Below are 17,037 nucleotides of genomic sequence, written 5' to 3' on the forward strand. Positions count from 1 at the left end.
GAGGTCCCGCCGTCCACTCCCCTGCCGGGGGTCCTGCCAACCCTAGGTCCGGTCTCGTTGGAGGTCCCGCCGTCTGCTCCCCTGCCGGGGGTCCTGCCAACCCTGTGTCCTGTGCCGTTGGAGGTCCCGCAGAATACTCTCCTGCCGGGGGTCCTGCCAACCCTTTCTCCTGTCTCGTTGGAGGTCCCGCCGTCTACTCCCCTGCCGGGGGTCCTGCCAACCCTAGGTCCGGTCTCGTTGGAGGTCCCACAGACTACTCCCCTGCCGGGGGTCCTGCCAACCCTAGGTCCGGTCTCGTTGGAGGTCCCGCCGTCTGCTCCCCTGCCGGGGTCCTGCCAGCCCTGTGTCCTGTGCCGTTGGAGGTCCCGCCGTCCACTCCCTTGCCGGGGGTCCTGCCAACCCTAGGTCCGGTCTCGTTGGAGGTCCTGCCGTCTGCTCCCCTGCCGGGGGTCCTGCCAACCCTGTGTCCTGTGCCGTTGGAGGTCCCGCAGAATACTCTCCTGCCGGGGGTCCTGCCAACCCTTTATCCTGTCTCGTTGGAGGTCCCGCCGTCTACTCCCCTGCCGGGGGTCCTGCCAACCCTAGGTCCGGTCTCGTTGGAGGTCCCACAGACTACTCCCCTGCCGGGGGTCCTGCCAACCCTAGGTCCGGTCTCGTTGGAGGTCCCGCCGTCTGCTCCCCTGCCGGGGTCCTGCCAGCCCTGTGTCCTGTGCCGTTGGAGGTCCCGCAGAATACTCTTCTGCCGGGGGTCCTGCCAACCCTTTCTCCTGTCTCGTTGGAGGTCCCGCCGTCTACTCCCCTGCCGGGGGTCCTGCCAACCCTGTGTCCTGTGCCGTTGGAGGCCCCGCCGACTACTCTCCTACCGGGGGTCCTGCCAACCCTATATCCCGTGCCGTTGGAGGTTCTACCGGGGGCCCTGCCAGCCCCATGTCCATCACCTGTCTCGCCGGGGTTCCTGCCGAAGCCTGTCCGACCGGCTCCGGTTTCTGTCCGGCCGACACCGGGTCCTGCCCGGTCTCCGGAGCTGTCCCATCAGCGCTTTCCTGCCCGGCCTCCGGATCCTGTCCGGTCGACACCGGCTCCTGCCCGGCCTCCGGAGCTGTCCGGTCTTCGCCCTCGAGCCCGGCCCCCTGAGAGCCGCGGTCTTCGCCCTCGGGCCCGGCCCCCTGACTCTTCCTGCCGTTGCCTTCGCCCTCGGGCCCGGCCCCCTGACACTTTCTGCCACTGCCTTCGGCCCTCCATGGTCCCCACCTTGGACTCTGTCTTGACCCCGCGCCGTCCACCCGAGACCCCTTCCTGGTCCTCTGCCTTGCCCCCGGGCAGTCCGCCCGAATCCCCCTTTTTGGACTGTACCTTGCCCCCCGGGCCGTCCGCCCGTGACCCCTTCCTGGTCCTCCGCTGTGTTCCTGGGCTGTCAGCCCAAGACCCGTCCTCCAGAACCCCTCCACCCACCCTGGTGGCCCTAGTTGTGTGTCCCTCCTCCAGAACCCCTCCACCCACCCTGCTTGAGGTTTTGTACTTTTGTGGGGGTTTTTTTTTTTTAGGGACGTCTGGAATCCGTCCCTTGAGGGGGGGGGGTTCTGTCACGATTCTCATGTTATGTCACGTTTGTAGTTTTGTCTGTGTTGGTGTTTTTCTTGTCTTGGGGTTTCCTATTTTATTGTGTTAAGTGTTCACCCCCGTTTTCTGCCTGTCTGTTTCCCTCCCTGATTACCCGATTGTGTTCACCTGTTGTCCTTGTGTTTCTCCTCCCCTGCCCGTCTGTTTCTCGTTGTCGTGATTACCCCTCCCTGTATTTAGTCTTGTCTCTTTCTGTGTTCAGTGTTGGGTCGTTGTTTGTTGGTGACTGAGTTCACCGGTGAGTGTTCCGTGTTTTTCATTATCCTTGAAATAAAGGGTTTCTCAAAAGTTATCTGCATTAGGGTCCTGCTTCCTTCACTCGACCGTGACAGTTACCAATGCTTACTGTTTATTTGATACCCATTTGGTAATGCAATTAATAAAAACAACAAGGTTTGGGTTCGTTCTTCAGATGACTGTGACGTTAACGTGTAAGCTCAATAATGAACTCCAGCTCAACCAACCATATTGTAATATCTAAGTAATCATCTTGAAATATGACATTAATAATTCTAATATACACACATCTTATTGTGAGGTTGATTTCACATACACTACTTCAACGTTAGCTTGTCTACATACTTGATCATAGCCAATTTAAATTAACCTTAGCGATGCATACAGTTCCTACCTACATAATAAAATATCTCTAAGTTACAAGGATGTAACCTTATTTTATCAACCTCAAACAGAAGCCGTTTGTTCAACAGTATTATCCCACTTAACACTTGTCTATTTCGTTTTAACCTTTATATATACAGTCTATTATTTTAACTTGGAGGCTACGATTAGCATCGTTAGCACCGATGTAGCTACCACTAGCTTACATGCTAACCCAAGCCTTACCATTCATTACGTAGCTGATTAAAATCATTAACACATAAATAAAGTACTCGAATTTCACTTACCGCATTCATGCACCGTCTGTTTCAACCGCAGAGCGAGTCACAATAGTCCGATATATAAGCAAGAAGAACAAACAACCACGGCCGGCTACAAGTTGTGTTTCCTGGATGAGCTGAGCAGGCAGAGTCCCTGTAGCTTCACGGAGCAGCTAGCAGAGAGACAAGAAGCTAACAGCGGCAGGCACTTGACAGAGCCGTCACTCAATGTGACCACGCCCTAATTTATGCACACACTTTAAGACCTAATATAAATAAAAGGGTCGCGTTAGAAAACAATTCACTCTCAGATCCATAATCATGAAGGTGGAATCTAACTATATCGATAATAAAAATGTATGGAGCCAGGGGTAGAAACATGTTTTTTTCTGCTGTAAAGTTGGGCATTTTAACATGGGAGTCTATGGAAATTGCTCCTTTCTGCAGCCATCGCCTGTCGGCCAATATATGAACTGCAGTGTGTGGCACTTCCGCATCGGCTTCCCGGCTCTACCCCACAGTTTGCCGCTTGGAGAATGCCCAAATCAATGAAATTCCGTACCATGTTTTCACTGCTGCTTTGCACCAAGGCAGATTCTCACATAGCGCACGCATGTTCAAGGAGTGTTTTCATAGTTGGACAGCTCAGACCTGTTGCATGAAGCGATGCCGGTAGCGGAGGTAAGGCACACACACCAAGTGTTCAGGACATTGTTAATACAGCAAAAATCAAAGCTGACGATCTCTTGGTTTGATATGTTTTCTCCCCTAGACAACATGGACATAAGAACACTTCAAAGAAGAGGAAAGTAAGTCATCAGCTGGTAGCAGTTCATCAGTTAACAGTGATGGCGTCTCACTTCTGGAGAGGAGTTTCGTCTTTATGTCATGATAGAGATACACATAGTGAATAGTTTGGATGAGAAAAGGCATCGAAATGCCAGGTTACTAGTGTAAGCATTGGGTTGAGAGGTCATGTGTTGTGAGCATGTCTGTCCTGGTGTGGTGAAGGAGAGCGTGGTGTGACTACAATAATAAACGGAGGCGCTATCTGGGACGCTCCAAAAAGTACTAAGTTCCTGAGTTGTTGTTACACAGAAGTATCTTTGAAGCCTTAACACCTCGGACGTTACACTAGTATTTATCATGTAAACAGGGAACATGAATAACCGATCTCTCTGTGCTCATGGAAACACCATGATGTCCTGTAGAGACGCAGTCAGTGTGTTTTACTGGAGCCTCAGTTCGATAAGAGATAAGAGTTCTTTAACTTCGGTACTCTCTCTCAAAATGGTAATGTGCATTATGTTTTAATTATACTTCTTATCATTCAGAAGCTTTTTGTGTGTGTTTATGTTTTACTGAGTGCTTATAGGCCATTTCCATCCCAGTATTCAGTTAACTGTTTATTTTCTGTGCACATTACATAGACAGCTAATATTCGACCTACTGCTTGGGGCTTTGAGTCTTCAACATGTCCAATGTCACAGACTGGGACTTACTTTAGAGTCAGTTGTATTTACATTCAGTATGACTCGTTATGATTCAATGTGAAAGAGTATACTGCTCAATAGATAATGATCACTTCACCACCTCTCTTGACATCTAGGCGCTTGAGAGTGAGTCAGAGGCAGAACAGGGACAGTGGAGAGAGGTCCGTTGCTGAGGTGAGTGATGAAAGGGAAATGACAGTTTAGAGTGTTGAGGAAATCAGTGGGATATTGAACAGGAAGCATTTCAGTCAAGGGGCATCATGTGACCAATATAGACAGAAGAGCAACATTTAAGTCAATGATACCATTCAGTCAGATTAGTCTCAATATTAATACATGCTCACAGAAGGATTCACAAATGTATTTTGCGATTTATATATAAATGACTCTCCACAACAATATCTCTCAATGCACTCACAAATATTTATTGTTGTATATAAATCTACAAAAAATGGGCATTTAAACTGCTTTTTATTAATTCAAAGACGGCTCTGAATTAATAATCAAATATGTTTCCTTTCTTTGCTACTGGATGAAATTACAAAATGTACCCATCATTTTCCTCATGCTAGTATAGCCACATGAAAGTATCAAACCACCTTAAAATGCACCAGAATACAGGACATCTATTTTTTTGTTCATGGTGGAGGACCCCCACACCCCCGTTAAAAATGTCCCCCCCACATTCAGGATGCTTCCTACGCCCATGGATGTGAGTACAGGGTGAGATGCATACTGTAAGACACGTCGAGTTTATAACTCTGGTTTGTGAAGGGTCAGATGCTGTTTGCTACAACATAACAAAATAAAACGTATAACATGCACAGTTTACCTTATCATAACTGTCATAATAAAGTGGTTATGAAATATTAAAGAGTGGGGGTCTTTCCTCCTGCAGGTAACACCTGTGCTCTCTGCAGACAGAGCAGAGCAGGCGGAGCATCCCCATCTTGTGGGCAGTAGAGGTATTACTGCCCTGTTGAAGACGTTCAACAGGAAATCAGGGATGTAGGGAGAAATAGTTCAGAACAAATATTTTACTTAGCAGGTTTTTTTTACAGTTGTGTTTCTGTATCATACAATTACACAGATGTTCCTTTCACATGTTCTGACGTCAATTTCAAACTGCTCCATGATTCTCTGTCTTCCTTAAACATTTTTTAAATGTTACAGAAATAATGGCGCATTAGTCTTTTAATTATAAAACAAAGACTGCCCCAATCTGTCCATGTTCAAATCGCTAAGCGTAAGTCACCTTTTCACAAGTGCTTTTTAATGTGTAATTATATGTTAAATGTGTTATTTTAAATTCATTTGAATCAGTACATGTAAAGTGTCTTTGAGTACCTTAATAAACTCAATACAATTACTTTATTCATAATTATTACCACCACTTTTCTGTGCTGGTTTTCTCCAAGTGAAGGGCAGCAACAAATACTTCCTAAAATGCATTGCACAGCATCAGGGATGTGAGGCAACTCCTTTTATAATCATAAAACCCATGTCCTCTGTTCGGTCTCTGATGTGCTGTCGACCATCCATCAGTTCTGTTGCAAAATAACCCTAACGAGCGATTTGGATTCATTTGAAGCAGATTACTTCCTGTGTAGAGATATGTTGTCCTGCTGGTCTTTTGGTATTTAAACTACAAAACATGTCTTATGCTCGAGGAGACTCCGTTCATTTAACATTTTGGATTATTATATCAGAAGCTCCCATTTTTGTAGTTTACTTTACATTTTTGTTCACAGAAATGAATAAAATGTTGACTGTATATTTTTATAAAACGTTGTCTGACCAAGACTAAAACCAAGGAGACCTTTTTTAACCCCAAGAAGGTTGTCTGAGCCTTGGGTGGGTCGGGACCCTCCGGTTGGGCTGCTTTAGATGAATGAAACTCAAAGTCATGCTGCCTCGATGTTTCCAAACATCACATGTTGTTATCTACGGGAGTCATTGCATGGCGTGATGTATCATGTCAAGTCAAAGTTGGACAGTAGATTAAAACCCAAAACGTGTACACAAAGAGTTCAGCGGGTCGATGAAGGTGAGCACAGCTACAGACAGTACTTTGCAACCATGATCTCACTGGATCCCATTAATCTACCGGTGAGCATAAGCGGTGCGTGCTAATTGAGCGGGCTGGGGGGGGGAGTTAAAGTCTTGATTGATGACCCAGTGAGGTCGAGCAGCTGGTGGTGCCCCCCACTTCACAAACATATGAACGTGGTGATGAGTGTGTCCTTTATTGGCTTGTTAGGCTTGTTGGTCTGTGAATGACAGTGAAGCGCTGCCACTGACGGCATTGGGGGGGGGGGGGGGGGTCCTCTGAACATATTGCACGTTCACTGAGAGTTTCTGAAGGAGTACATGTAGTTTTGCTCATTCAGCACACCGTTTTGGAGCGGCACATGTTCTCTGGAGGAGACATGCACCCAAAGCCTCCATTCTTCTCCTCCGTCTCACTGACTGAAAAACCATTGCCCAGCTTGTGCTGTTGCTCTCCTTCATCCTCTGTCAGGCTGCTCTCCTCCTCTTCCTCCTCAAAGTCACTCCTCTCATCACGGGTCAGCTGTGACATAAGCAGTAGAAAAACAGAAAATAGATTTTTAAAAACATATAGAGGGAAGATTAGGAACCTGAGCTGCAGAGAACCGAGCTATGGGTTATCCGAGTACAATATATATATATTCATCTACTACAGTCTGTTGACTGCCTTCAGAGTTCAAATGCTCCCTGTCCAATATCAGTTATCAGGACTGCTGGAAAGTAACTAAGTATATTACTTAGGGATGTAACGATATATCGAATATCGCGGTAAATAAATGTCTCAATACCGTCGTGAGACTGACAAAATCTACCGCGATTTTTTTTTAATATATTTTGTTTTTAGACCAGATGGTCCCGTTGAGATCATCGATCTCTTTTTCAAGGGAGACCTGTCCAAAATGGCAGCAAGTAGGTTACAACATGAACATAAAACAACAGAACACAAAAGGACATGGTATTTACAGGGCTACATGTACACACATCGAGACTTTGACAAGTACCAACAGTATATTTATATCTCGCCCTGTCAATAAGCCTCACCTTCTTGGCAACAACTGTATTGTTTTAGAAGTGGTGGAGAGACAATGCAGTTTGACCCATTGCTGTCACCCATGGCCAAAGCATGTCTCTCCGTCCCAGCAACACCAGTACCAAGCGAGAGAGTTGTTTCCACAGCAGTGGATATTGTAAATGCCCAAACATCCCAGCTTCTACCTGGAAATGTGGACATGCTCATATTCCTAAAAGATAACCTTGATGACGCTGAGTGAGTGAGTGAGTGAGTGAGTGAGTGAGTGAGTGAGTGAGTGAGTGAGTGAGTGAGTGAGTGAGTGAGTGAGTGAGTGAGTGAGTGAGTGAGTGAGTGAGTGAGTGAGTGAGTGAGTGTGTGTGTGTGTGTGTGAGTGAGAGTTGAGTTACTTGAAAAACTAAAGTGAAACTTGATTTATTCTATTGCAGGGTCTGATTATTATATTGTTGACACTTTAAAATACTACTATCTACTAAAATGCTGTACAAATCAGATTTATTATTTAATAAAGAAAAACATTTTTTGTAACCAAGTATATTTTGATGCCAATACTTTTGTACTTTTACTTACTTTACATACAATTTTGAAAACAGGACTTTAACTTGTATTGGTGTATTGTAAAACGATAGTATTTGTACTTTTACTTAAGTAAAGGATCTGAGTACTTCTTCTGGTTATCAAATAATTGGGCAACTCACAATTGCCAAATATCTTACGAAAAATTCAAATAAAATGCAAATTAACACATCGTTCAACACATTTTCTAGTATTTTCTAGTCAAAAAGCCAGAAAAGTGAGTAGCTTAAAGTGTTTTAGTACCCATCTATTATTTGTTAGCACAAACCCCAGTGTAGAGAATCGTGAAGCTCTATATGTTTATATAAAAATGTATTTATGTTATTCTAATTTGGTGAACCTGCCACAAAACCTAATTTCCCCCGGAGATGAATGAAGAGTTTTGATTGATTTAGTCTCGCCATGTGCCCTGGCGCTCCTGAGTCACATGGCTGTGAGAGGTCCGTCTCAGATAAAGGTTAACAGATGCTGCTTCAGCCACTAGAACAAACCACTGATGCTGTGTGCTTCTCCTGGTGTTAACATCTTCAAAATCAACATGGCATCACCTGACATGCGGGTGACTGTAAGAAGTATGGAAGGTCTGTTTGCCTTAAGGAATGTATTTACACAAGCAGCGTTTTCTAAGAGATAAAGTCCACATAGGAGGTTAGGGGTCATGGTTGATGGAGGGGTCAAAAAAACGTCTTATATTCAGGGTTAAGCAGGATTTATACTTTGTTGTTGGTTGTAGGCTTGATGATGAGAACAGGGATTGGCCAGCTAAGATAATTTCTCCTACAAGTATCTGATAATGGACGATATGTCCTGAGTGAAGACAGCATGAGGAATGCAAAAAAAAAAGACTATTGTAAACTAATTTCCAGTAAAACACATCTAATGCAGTCACTACACTGGAGAACTTACAATTAACACTTTAAATGATCTACATGTAACTCCAGTTGTATAAGGGTTAGGGTTAAAGCCCACAATCACTCGCCATACAGTAAGTATCTGGAGCATCAGGCAACTATAAAGTCAACTTAAGGGTGGGATTGTCATCTTGAATTATTTCAAAAATATCCTAAGGAGATCATGAAACATGGTCAAATCATCCAGTCTGATGAAGGAGGGTTTATGTTTAGATACTTTGCAATACAACATAATTAAAACAGCTTTGGAAAAATACTTCTCAATGAGGACACTTACATTGCCAAACATGAACTTTTTGATCATGTGGAGAATGAGGTAGGCCCAGAATATGTGCAGACAGAGAAGCACCACCAGCATCACGTTGAAGAAGTAGTATCCAAAGAAGGCAGGGTATTGGAGAACAGGGTAGACCCAGGTACAGTGGATCAGCCTAGAACACAGCAGAGGAGAAACAAGTCAAATACTACATTACCCAGGGTTCACTTCTGTGTCCTGTGTATTACATTCTGATGTACATTCGATGGGTGCAAATGAAATGCTGCACTTTTAACTGAGCAGATAGGGTTGGGATCGCTTGGATAATTACCAAATGGAGGCCATGGATATAAAACATTCCTTCACCAACCTTCCCCTTTGGTCTTTTTTAAACGTAAATTGTCTTTTATACATTTTAGAGCAGTGTTAACTAAACCTCATCAACTTGTAATGTGTAAAAATGAGGGATGTTGCGTTTTTTATAGTCATGACTCAGCTGTTTAGGCCACCAGCACACCCGAGCAAGGCGTTCCTGAAGGTAGTATCAGATAAAGAGTAATTCTTTGTTTCCAATGTTGACAAGCTGTTGGGTCAGCAGCAGCCAGGAGGGCGAGGCAGCTGCTGTATCGTGACGGGGGAATCTGCTACTGCCTTTAATAAAAGACCTGTGCAGGAATGAGTTCTTAAACCTGGAAATTACTCAGAATTTTCACCATATCCAGTTCCCTCATTTCAAAATCAACTGATTTCATAACTTGTTTTCAGTTGGCTTCCTGCAATAAAATATGTGGTTATCACAAGCTGAAGAGAATTTCATGTTTTTCTAGAACATGAATACGTCATTAAATACCCCACTGACGAATGTCTAAAGCTTCTATGTGTCTTAAAAACGGCGGATGCTAACAAGTGACAAAATGACGCCCAACATTAGCCACCTTTAGCTTAGCGGTGGTGACGTGAAGTCATGTGACCGTGCTGTACTTTGTTTATAGCCTAACGTTAGCGTTTCACTTCTGGACATTACATTTGTGCTTACCTTTCCTAAAAAGTGATCATGTTAATATATGGAGATTATCCTGCTGAACATAATATGTATGTATGGCAGGGGTATTCAACTAAAATTCAACGTGGTCCAGTTAGAGAAAATGTCCCCATGCAAAGGTCCGGATCTTCAAAATGTCTAAGTTGCTTTATGAATTAGTGTGATATATATTGAAGTAGCTGCAGCTTTATCAACATCTGCATGTAATCAACAACTGACTGCCAATCAAATAAAGAAAGTACAATTCATAAACAACAATATTTATTGTCAATTAACATTGAACTATACAGATATACAGTAAATAATGTGGATATGTGTAATGTTCCTCTCGGGCTGCATTTAAAAATAAAATAGGAGAAAATAAATAAAACAGCTTTTGAAAATGTGTGCATCTTAAAAGTGCTTAATTTTAGATAAATAAAATAAAGTGTAGCAGCAGCTTGAGTTTCCCTTTTTCTTTGTTAACCGTTTCACATCATGACTTAACAGTTTCAGACGATTATAGAACAATATCAGTCTTTCAACATCATAACAATTGAACAGTTTTAAAGTTTCTCTTTCTTTCCCTTTTACTGTATATTGCAGTCCATCACTCACTTTGTTCTGTTCAGTGCGAGAATTGAGCTGGAGCTTGTCCTGCCAGGAGTTTGGATCTGGGCTGAAATGGTGTCAGGGCCATTCTCATACACATGCAGGTGCTCATTGGTTAGCCTCGGTTAGCCTGCCCTGGAACCATATTTATTTGTTGTGACCTCAGTTCTGACTTGAGAGGGAATGTTTGGTCAAACACTTTGTGTTTTGTCTCATAGTGGCGTTTTGGCACTTTTAATGAGCGCCACAGTCTCTGAACAAATGAGACACACTGGTTCTGTGCTCCCAGTGGGCAGGATGACATGAATGAGTCCACTCAGGGTTCAAAGCTCTGTTCTCACTGTCCACGTTCCTCTTCTTGGAGAGCGCCATGTGTCATTATTTGTCTCTCCCTGTCTGCCGCTAACTCGCCTGTTCACTCTCCTCTCCGCTTCTCTCAGTCTATCGCTAACTATTCTCTTCACTCACTCTCCTCTCCGCTTCTCTCCCTGTATCGCTATCTATTCTCTGCACTCACTTTCCTCTCCGCTTCTCTCTGCCGCGCTCTCGTCTCTTGTTCTGTGTTTTTCTCCCTGTATCGCTCTCTCATCTCTTCTTCTGTGCTTCTCTCCCTGTATCACTCACTCGTCTCTTCTTCTGTGTTTCTCTCTCTGTATCGCTCACTCGTCTCTTCTTCTGTGTTTCTCTCCCTGTATATCTCTCTCGTCTCTTCTTCTGTGTTTCTCTCCCTGTATCGCTCTCTCGTCTCTTCTTCTGTGTTTCTCTCCCTGTATCGCTCTCTCGTCTCTTCTTCTGTGTTTCTCTCCCTGTATCGCTCTCTCATCTCTTCTTCTGTGTTTCTCTCCCTGTATCGCTCACTCGTCTCTTCTTCTATGTTTCTCTCCCTGTATCGCTCACTCGTCTCTTCTTCCGTGTTTCTCTCCCTGTATCGCTCTCTCATCTCTTCTGTGTTTCTCTCCCTGTATCGCTCACTCGTCTCTTCTTCCGTGTTTCTCTCCCTGTATCGCTCTCTCATCTCTTCTGTGTTTCTCTCCCTGTATCGTGCTCTCGTCTCTTCTGTGTTTCTCTCCCTGTATCGCTCACTCGTCTCTTCTTCTGTGTTTCTCTCCCTGTATCGCTCTCTCGTCTCTTCTTCTGTGTTTCTCTCCCTGTATCGCTCTCTCGTCTCTTCTTCTGTGTTTCTCTCCCTGTATCGCTCTCTCATCTCTTCTTCTGTGTTTCTCTCCCTGTATCGCTCTCTCATCTCTTCTTCTGTGTTTCTCTCCCTGTATCGCTCTCTCATCTCTTCTTCTGTGTTTCTCTCCCTGTATCGCTCACTCGTCTCTTCTTCTATGTTTCTCTCCCTGTATCGCTCACTCGTCTCTTCTTCCGTGTTTCTCTCCCTGTATCGCTCTCTCATCTCTTCTGTGTTTCTCTCCCTGTATCGCTCACTCGTCTCTTCTTCCGTGTTTCTCTCCCTGTATCGCTCTCTCATCTCTTCTATGTTTCTCTCCCTGTATCGTGCTCTCGTCTCTTCTGTGTTTCTCTCCCTGTATCGCTCACTCGTCTCTTCTTCTGTGTTTCTCTCCCTGTATCGCTCTCTCATCTCTTCTTCTGTGTTTCTCTCCCTGTATCTCTCTCTCATCTCTTCTTCTGTGTTTCTCTCCCTGTATCGCTCACTCGTCTCTTCTTCTGTGTTTCTCTCCCTGTATCGCTCTCTCATCTCTTCTTCTGTGTTTCTCTCCCTGTATAGCTCTCATCTCTTCTTCTGTGTTTCTCTCCCTGTATCGCTCTCTCATCTCTTCTTCTGTATTTCTCTCCCTGTATCGCTCACTCGTCTCTTCTTCTGTGTTTCTCTCCCTGTATCGCGCTCTCGTCTATTCTTCTGTGTTTCTCTCCCTGCATCGCTCTCTCGTCTCTTCTTCTGTGTTTCTCTCCCTGCATCGCTCACTCGTCTCTTCTTCTGTGTTTCTCTCCCTGTATCGCTCTCTCGTCTCATCTTCTGTGTTTCTCCCCCTGTATCACTCACTCGTCTCTTTCGCCCCATGTCGGCAGCGGTTGAAATAGAATCGCCCCGTCAAAATTTAAATCCCCTATTAATGTATTGATTATAGGTCCGGGTCCGTATAGGTCGCCGTCCGGATCCGGACAATAATCATGATATAATTAAGGCAAATATTATGAATGGGTCATGTATATGTAAATGTTTCCTTTTCCTTAAGGCAAAATATGTATGAAGCTATGATGAGATTAGAGTGGTTGGATGGTGTTCAGAGGGGGTCCACATACAACATACAGTATAAACATCTCTCTCACAGACAAACACACGTACACCTCATTTATGAACTTACCAGAATGGGAAGATGATCAGGCGTGTTACCATAAACACGATGGCAAACACAACGAAAATACTTTGGCAGGTTTTCTCCCATTTGGCATAGTTGAATACTTTCGCAGACTAGACAAAAAAAATGGTATTGTTAGTACACCACTTATTAAAACACACTTTGAAATGAATCTATTTGTATGTTCTACATTCATATTGAATGATTCTGCAAACACCAATATATAGAGAATCAGGAAGTCATTATTTGGAGAGAGGTGAGGGATGGTGTTGCAGGCAATCCAGTTAGCAAGATGAGTACTATGGGGCTGAATCCTACACAATTAATCTTCATTATCAAACTCCACCTGTCCACCAGAAGATCTCTGACTTTCTCCATCCTAGTCATCTCAACTAAGATGGCGCTGCAGATAGCCGCTTCGGTGTATTGGTACGCTTTGTTTTGTGCGTTAATTCAGTGTTAATACAGTACACCAAACTCTTTCACCAGGGACTAGCTACTAAATATTAGAGAAACAACTTCAGCGGATTACTTTCTCACTTTTCTCTCTTCTTCCGTGGAATTATCGGACATTCTTGTAAAAGGTGCCCTCACCTGCATCCGTGCAGCGAAACGCCACAGGACGCTCGTTCGCCTCCGGAGCTGCGGACTTTGCATGCCGCTACCCGGAATATTTCTCTCTAATGCGCGTTCAATCAAAAACAAACCTGACGAGATTCAGCTACTGGTTAGTAGAAACAGAGACTTTTCTTCATCTTGTGTTTTGTGCTTCACTGAGAGCTGGTTGTGTGGATCGATCCCAGATTCAGCGCTGCAGCTTCCAGGCTTCCAGCTGTTCAGAGCGGATCGAGACATGGAGCTCTTTGGCAAATCAAAAGGTGGAGGAATATGTTTTTACACTAACAGTGGCTGGTGCAACGATGTGACAGTGATTCTGCAGCACTGTTCTCCAACTCTGGAAACTGTTATCATCAACTGCAAACCCTGTCACGATCTTGGTGTTATGTCACGGTTTTAGTGCTGTCTGTCTGGTAATGGGTTTTGTTTTGCTGTTCTGTTCTCCCTGTCTCTTGTTTTCCTCCTGTGTCTGATTGTCTCATTGTGTTCACCTGTTGCCCTTGTGTTTCTGCCTCCCTTACCCAGCTGTTTCTCGTCCCGTGATTCCCCCTCTCTGTATTTAGTCTTTCCCTGTGTTCCCCTGTCAGTTCATTGTTGGTTTTTCCTGTCTCCCTCCATGTCAGTCACGGTCAGCTTTTTGGTGAAGTATTTTCCTTGTGTTACTATGTTATCCATGCCATGTTTTTTGATCTTCAGCTTTGAAAATAAAGCTCGCCTTTTGTTTATAGACCTCTTACCTTTTTGTAGTCTGCATTTGGGTCCTACCTTTTCCGTGATCATAACAGAATGAACCGATGGACCCAACGGATTTTTATGATTTTGACTTGGATCTGTTCGATCTGGATTTCTCCCTTCAGTGTTATCATGCCGAGTGGAGTGGAACCTCGTCTAGAAGGGACAAAGAAGCTATCCTCAAAAAGGCACAAATGGAGGTGGCCAACATGCCTTGGTTGAGGAGCTCGTTGCCTGAATGGCTCAGAGTTTTTTCACGTAGCCCTGAGTGCCAGTCTCCATTTTCTGACCCTTTCTCGGGATCCCGCCTGGCGTTTGGAGGTCCATGGATTCTCCAAAATACCTCTAAAAGACGCAAGGTCAGGAGGCCAGCTCGTGCTCCAGTACCGGCCCACACAACCATGGTTCCGTGCTCCAGTGCCGGCCCACACAGCCATGGTACCGTGCTCCAGTAACATCCCACACAGCCATGGTTCCTTGTTCCGGTTCCGTGCCGGGCAGCCATGGTCCCTGCTCCAGTACCGGCCCACACAGCCATGGTTCTGGCTCCAGAACCGGCCCACACAGCCATGGTTCAGGCTTCTGTTCCGGTCCCAGCTGCCATGGTCCCTGCTCCAGTACCGGCCCACACAGCCATGGTCCAGGCTTCTGTTCCAGTCCCAGCAGCCATGGTCCCGGCTCCAGTACCGGCCCACACAGCCATGGTCCAGGCTTCTGTTCCGGTCCCAGCAGCCATGGTCCCTGCTCCAGTACCGGCCCACACAGCCATGGTCCAGGCTTCTGTTCCAGTCCCAGCAGCCATGGTCCCTGCTCCAGTACCGGCCCACACAGCCATTGTCCAGGCTTCTGTTCCGGTCCCAGCAGCCATGGTTCCGGCTCCAGTTCCAGCCTTGGTTCCGACTCCGGTTTCAGTTCCGGTACTGGCTCTTCGGCCGACGCCAGCACCCAGTGTCCTGTCGGCGTACAGGGGCGCCGTAAGGGGGTGAAAAGTTAGGACGATTCTAAGGGCCCGTGACTGACAGGGGCCCAAACAATTTTAGAACTTTAAGAAAAACATTTTTAAGTAACCAATGTGATATCTTTTCATGGGGCCCAAATTCCCTGGCTGCGCCCCCGTCGGCGTACTAGCCGACTCCGGCTCCTCGTCACCTGTTGGCTCTCCGGCCGACGCCAGCTCCCCGTGTCCTGTCGGCGTACCGGCTGACTCCAGCTCCCCGTCTCCGGTTGGCTCTCTGGCCGAAGCCAACCCCCCGTGTCCTGTCGGCGTACCGGCCGACTCCAGCACCTCGTCTCCTGTTGGCTCTCCGGCCGACGCCAGCTCCCCGTGTCCTGTCGGCGTACCGGCCGATGCCAGCCCCTCATGTCCTGTCGGCGTACCGGCCGACTCCAGCTCCCCGTCTCGGGTTGGCTCTCCGGCCGACGCCAACCCCCTGTGTCCTGTCGGCGTACCTACCGACTCAAGTCCCTTTTCGAGTCCCCTCACAAGTCTCTTCGAGTCCCTTCTCGACTCCCCTCTCGAGTTCCTTTCCAAGTCCCTCCTCAAGTCCCCTCTCGAGTCTCTTCTCAAGTCCCTTCTCGAGTTGCCTCTCGAGTTACCTCTCAAGTCCCCTCTCAAGTCCCTTCTCGAATCCCCTCTCGAGACACCTCTCGAGTTCCCTCTCAAGTCACCTCTCGAGTCTCTTCTCGAGTTCCCTCTCAAGCCCCCTCTCAAGTCCCTTCTCGAGTCCCCTCTCAAGTCACCTCTCGAGTTCCCTCTCAAGTCCCCTCTCGAGTCCTCTCTCAAGTCCCTTCTTGAATCTCCTCTCAAGTCACCTCTCGAGTTCCCCCTCAAGTTCCTCGCTCCTCGGTATCACCGGAAGTTGAGTACCGTCCCATGGCGCTTATTTCTGCCGGAGGAGCGATAATGGAGGAGCGATAACCGAGGAACCACCAGGCCATCCTCCGATGAAATCCACAGATACTCGCCCCGCCTCCTTACTGTGTATCGCTCACTGATTGGACGAGGCAGTGCATGCACTGATCTGATGCTTCTTGACATGAGAGCAGTTTCCCAGCGGAGTGAAGAAAACACATGAACCTCACGAGAGTCACTCCTCAGTTTATACCGTGTTTTGTTTCAATTCATGTATTTAGTTACAAACATGTGATATATCTGAACAACAAAGTGGTCAAACATAATTTTATTGGAAACATTTTCATGATCGCTTTTTTCGTTTATACATTTTAAGAATGGCGTTTATCTTTTTTGAGAATGAGTTCTTATTTTATTTATTGGGGTCTACAACAGATGATACAAATGTATATGTCAGTAAATGTGTACTAACAGAGGCGGGGGTGTTTGTGAAAAACAACGAGGACAGAGCTGCTGTCAGACGATCAGCTGTGTGGCGTCATCACAAACGGACGTCGCTTCACGTGACGCTCCGGAGGAAAGGACGTCCCATTGCTCTTAAAACTAATTTCCCTGCTTCTCGTGGTTTCCTTGCGTCTCTCCGTGCTTCCCTGGTGGGAGGGACTAGTCGCAGGGAAACGACGCAAGTGAGGGACGCAAGGAATCCATTTAATCGACCTGAGAAGGACCCACTGACTTGGCACTGAGTGGCAGTGTATGGGATGATGCAATAGGGCTGATGGTGCAACTATGCAAAAAACAACAACTTTTGAATAGCTGTCCACTGTAGTGACCTCTATGCATGAAAGGGATATTTTGTATTTATTTGAGTGAATATTCACAGTTTAATAATAATTAAAAACCCAAAACTAATAGTTTATGTTTTGTGAGTACTAGTACAGTAAAGTTCAAATACAGATTATTTCAGTTCATCGAAATGCTGCACCTTAATGTTTATTTTATTATATTTTGTATTTATTTAAGTGAATACATTATTCACAGTTTAATAATAATTAAAAAATA

General features: G+C 45.7%; 1 protein-coding gene across 1 annotated transcript in view; it reads right to left on the minus strand.

Moving 5' to 3' along the window:
- Positions 1 to 6,380: 6,380 nt before the first annotated feature.
- The window catches only part of cers3a (ceramide synthase 3a), a 33,842-nt gene continuing 23,185 nt past the window's right edge, over positions 6,381 to 17,037 (minus strand). Inside the window, exons 9-11 of the mRNA XM_034076743.2 lie at positions 12,780 to 12,886; positions 8,838 to 8,991; positions 6,381 to 6,566 (exon numbers count right to left, since the gene is read on the minus strand). Coding sequence (XP_033932634.1) covers positions 6,381 to 6,566; positions 8,838 to 8,991; positions 12,780 to 12,886 — 447 coding nt within the window. The remainder of the gene's footprint in view (positions 6,567 to 8,837; positions 8,992 to 12,779; positions 12,887 to 17,037) is intronic.

The sequence above is a fragment of the Pseudochaenichthys georgianus genome, chromosome 3 (assembly GCF_902827115.2).
Source record: "Pseudochaenichthys georgianus chromosome 3, fPseGeo1.2, whole genome shotgun sequence".
Lineage (NCBI taxonomy): Eukaryota > Metazoa > Chordata > Actinopteri > Perciformes > Channichthyidae > Pseudochaenichthys > Pseudochaenichthys georgianus.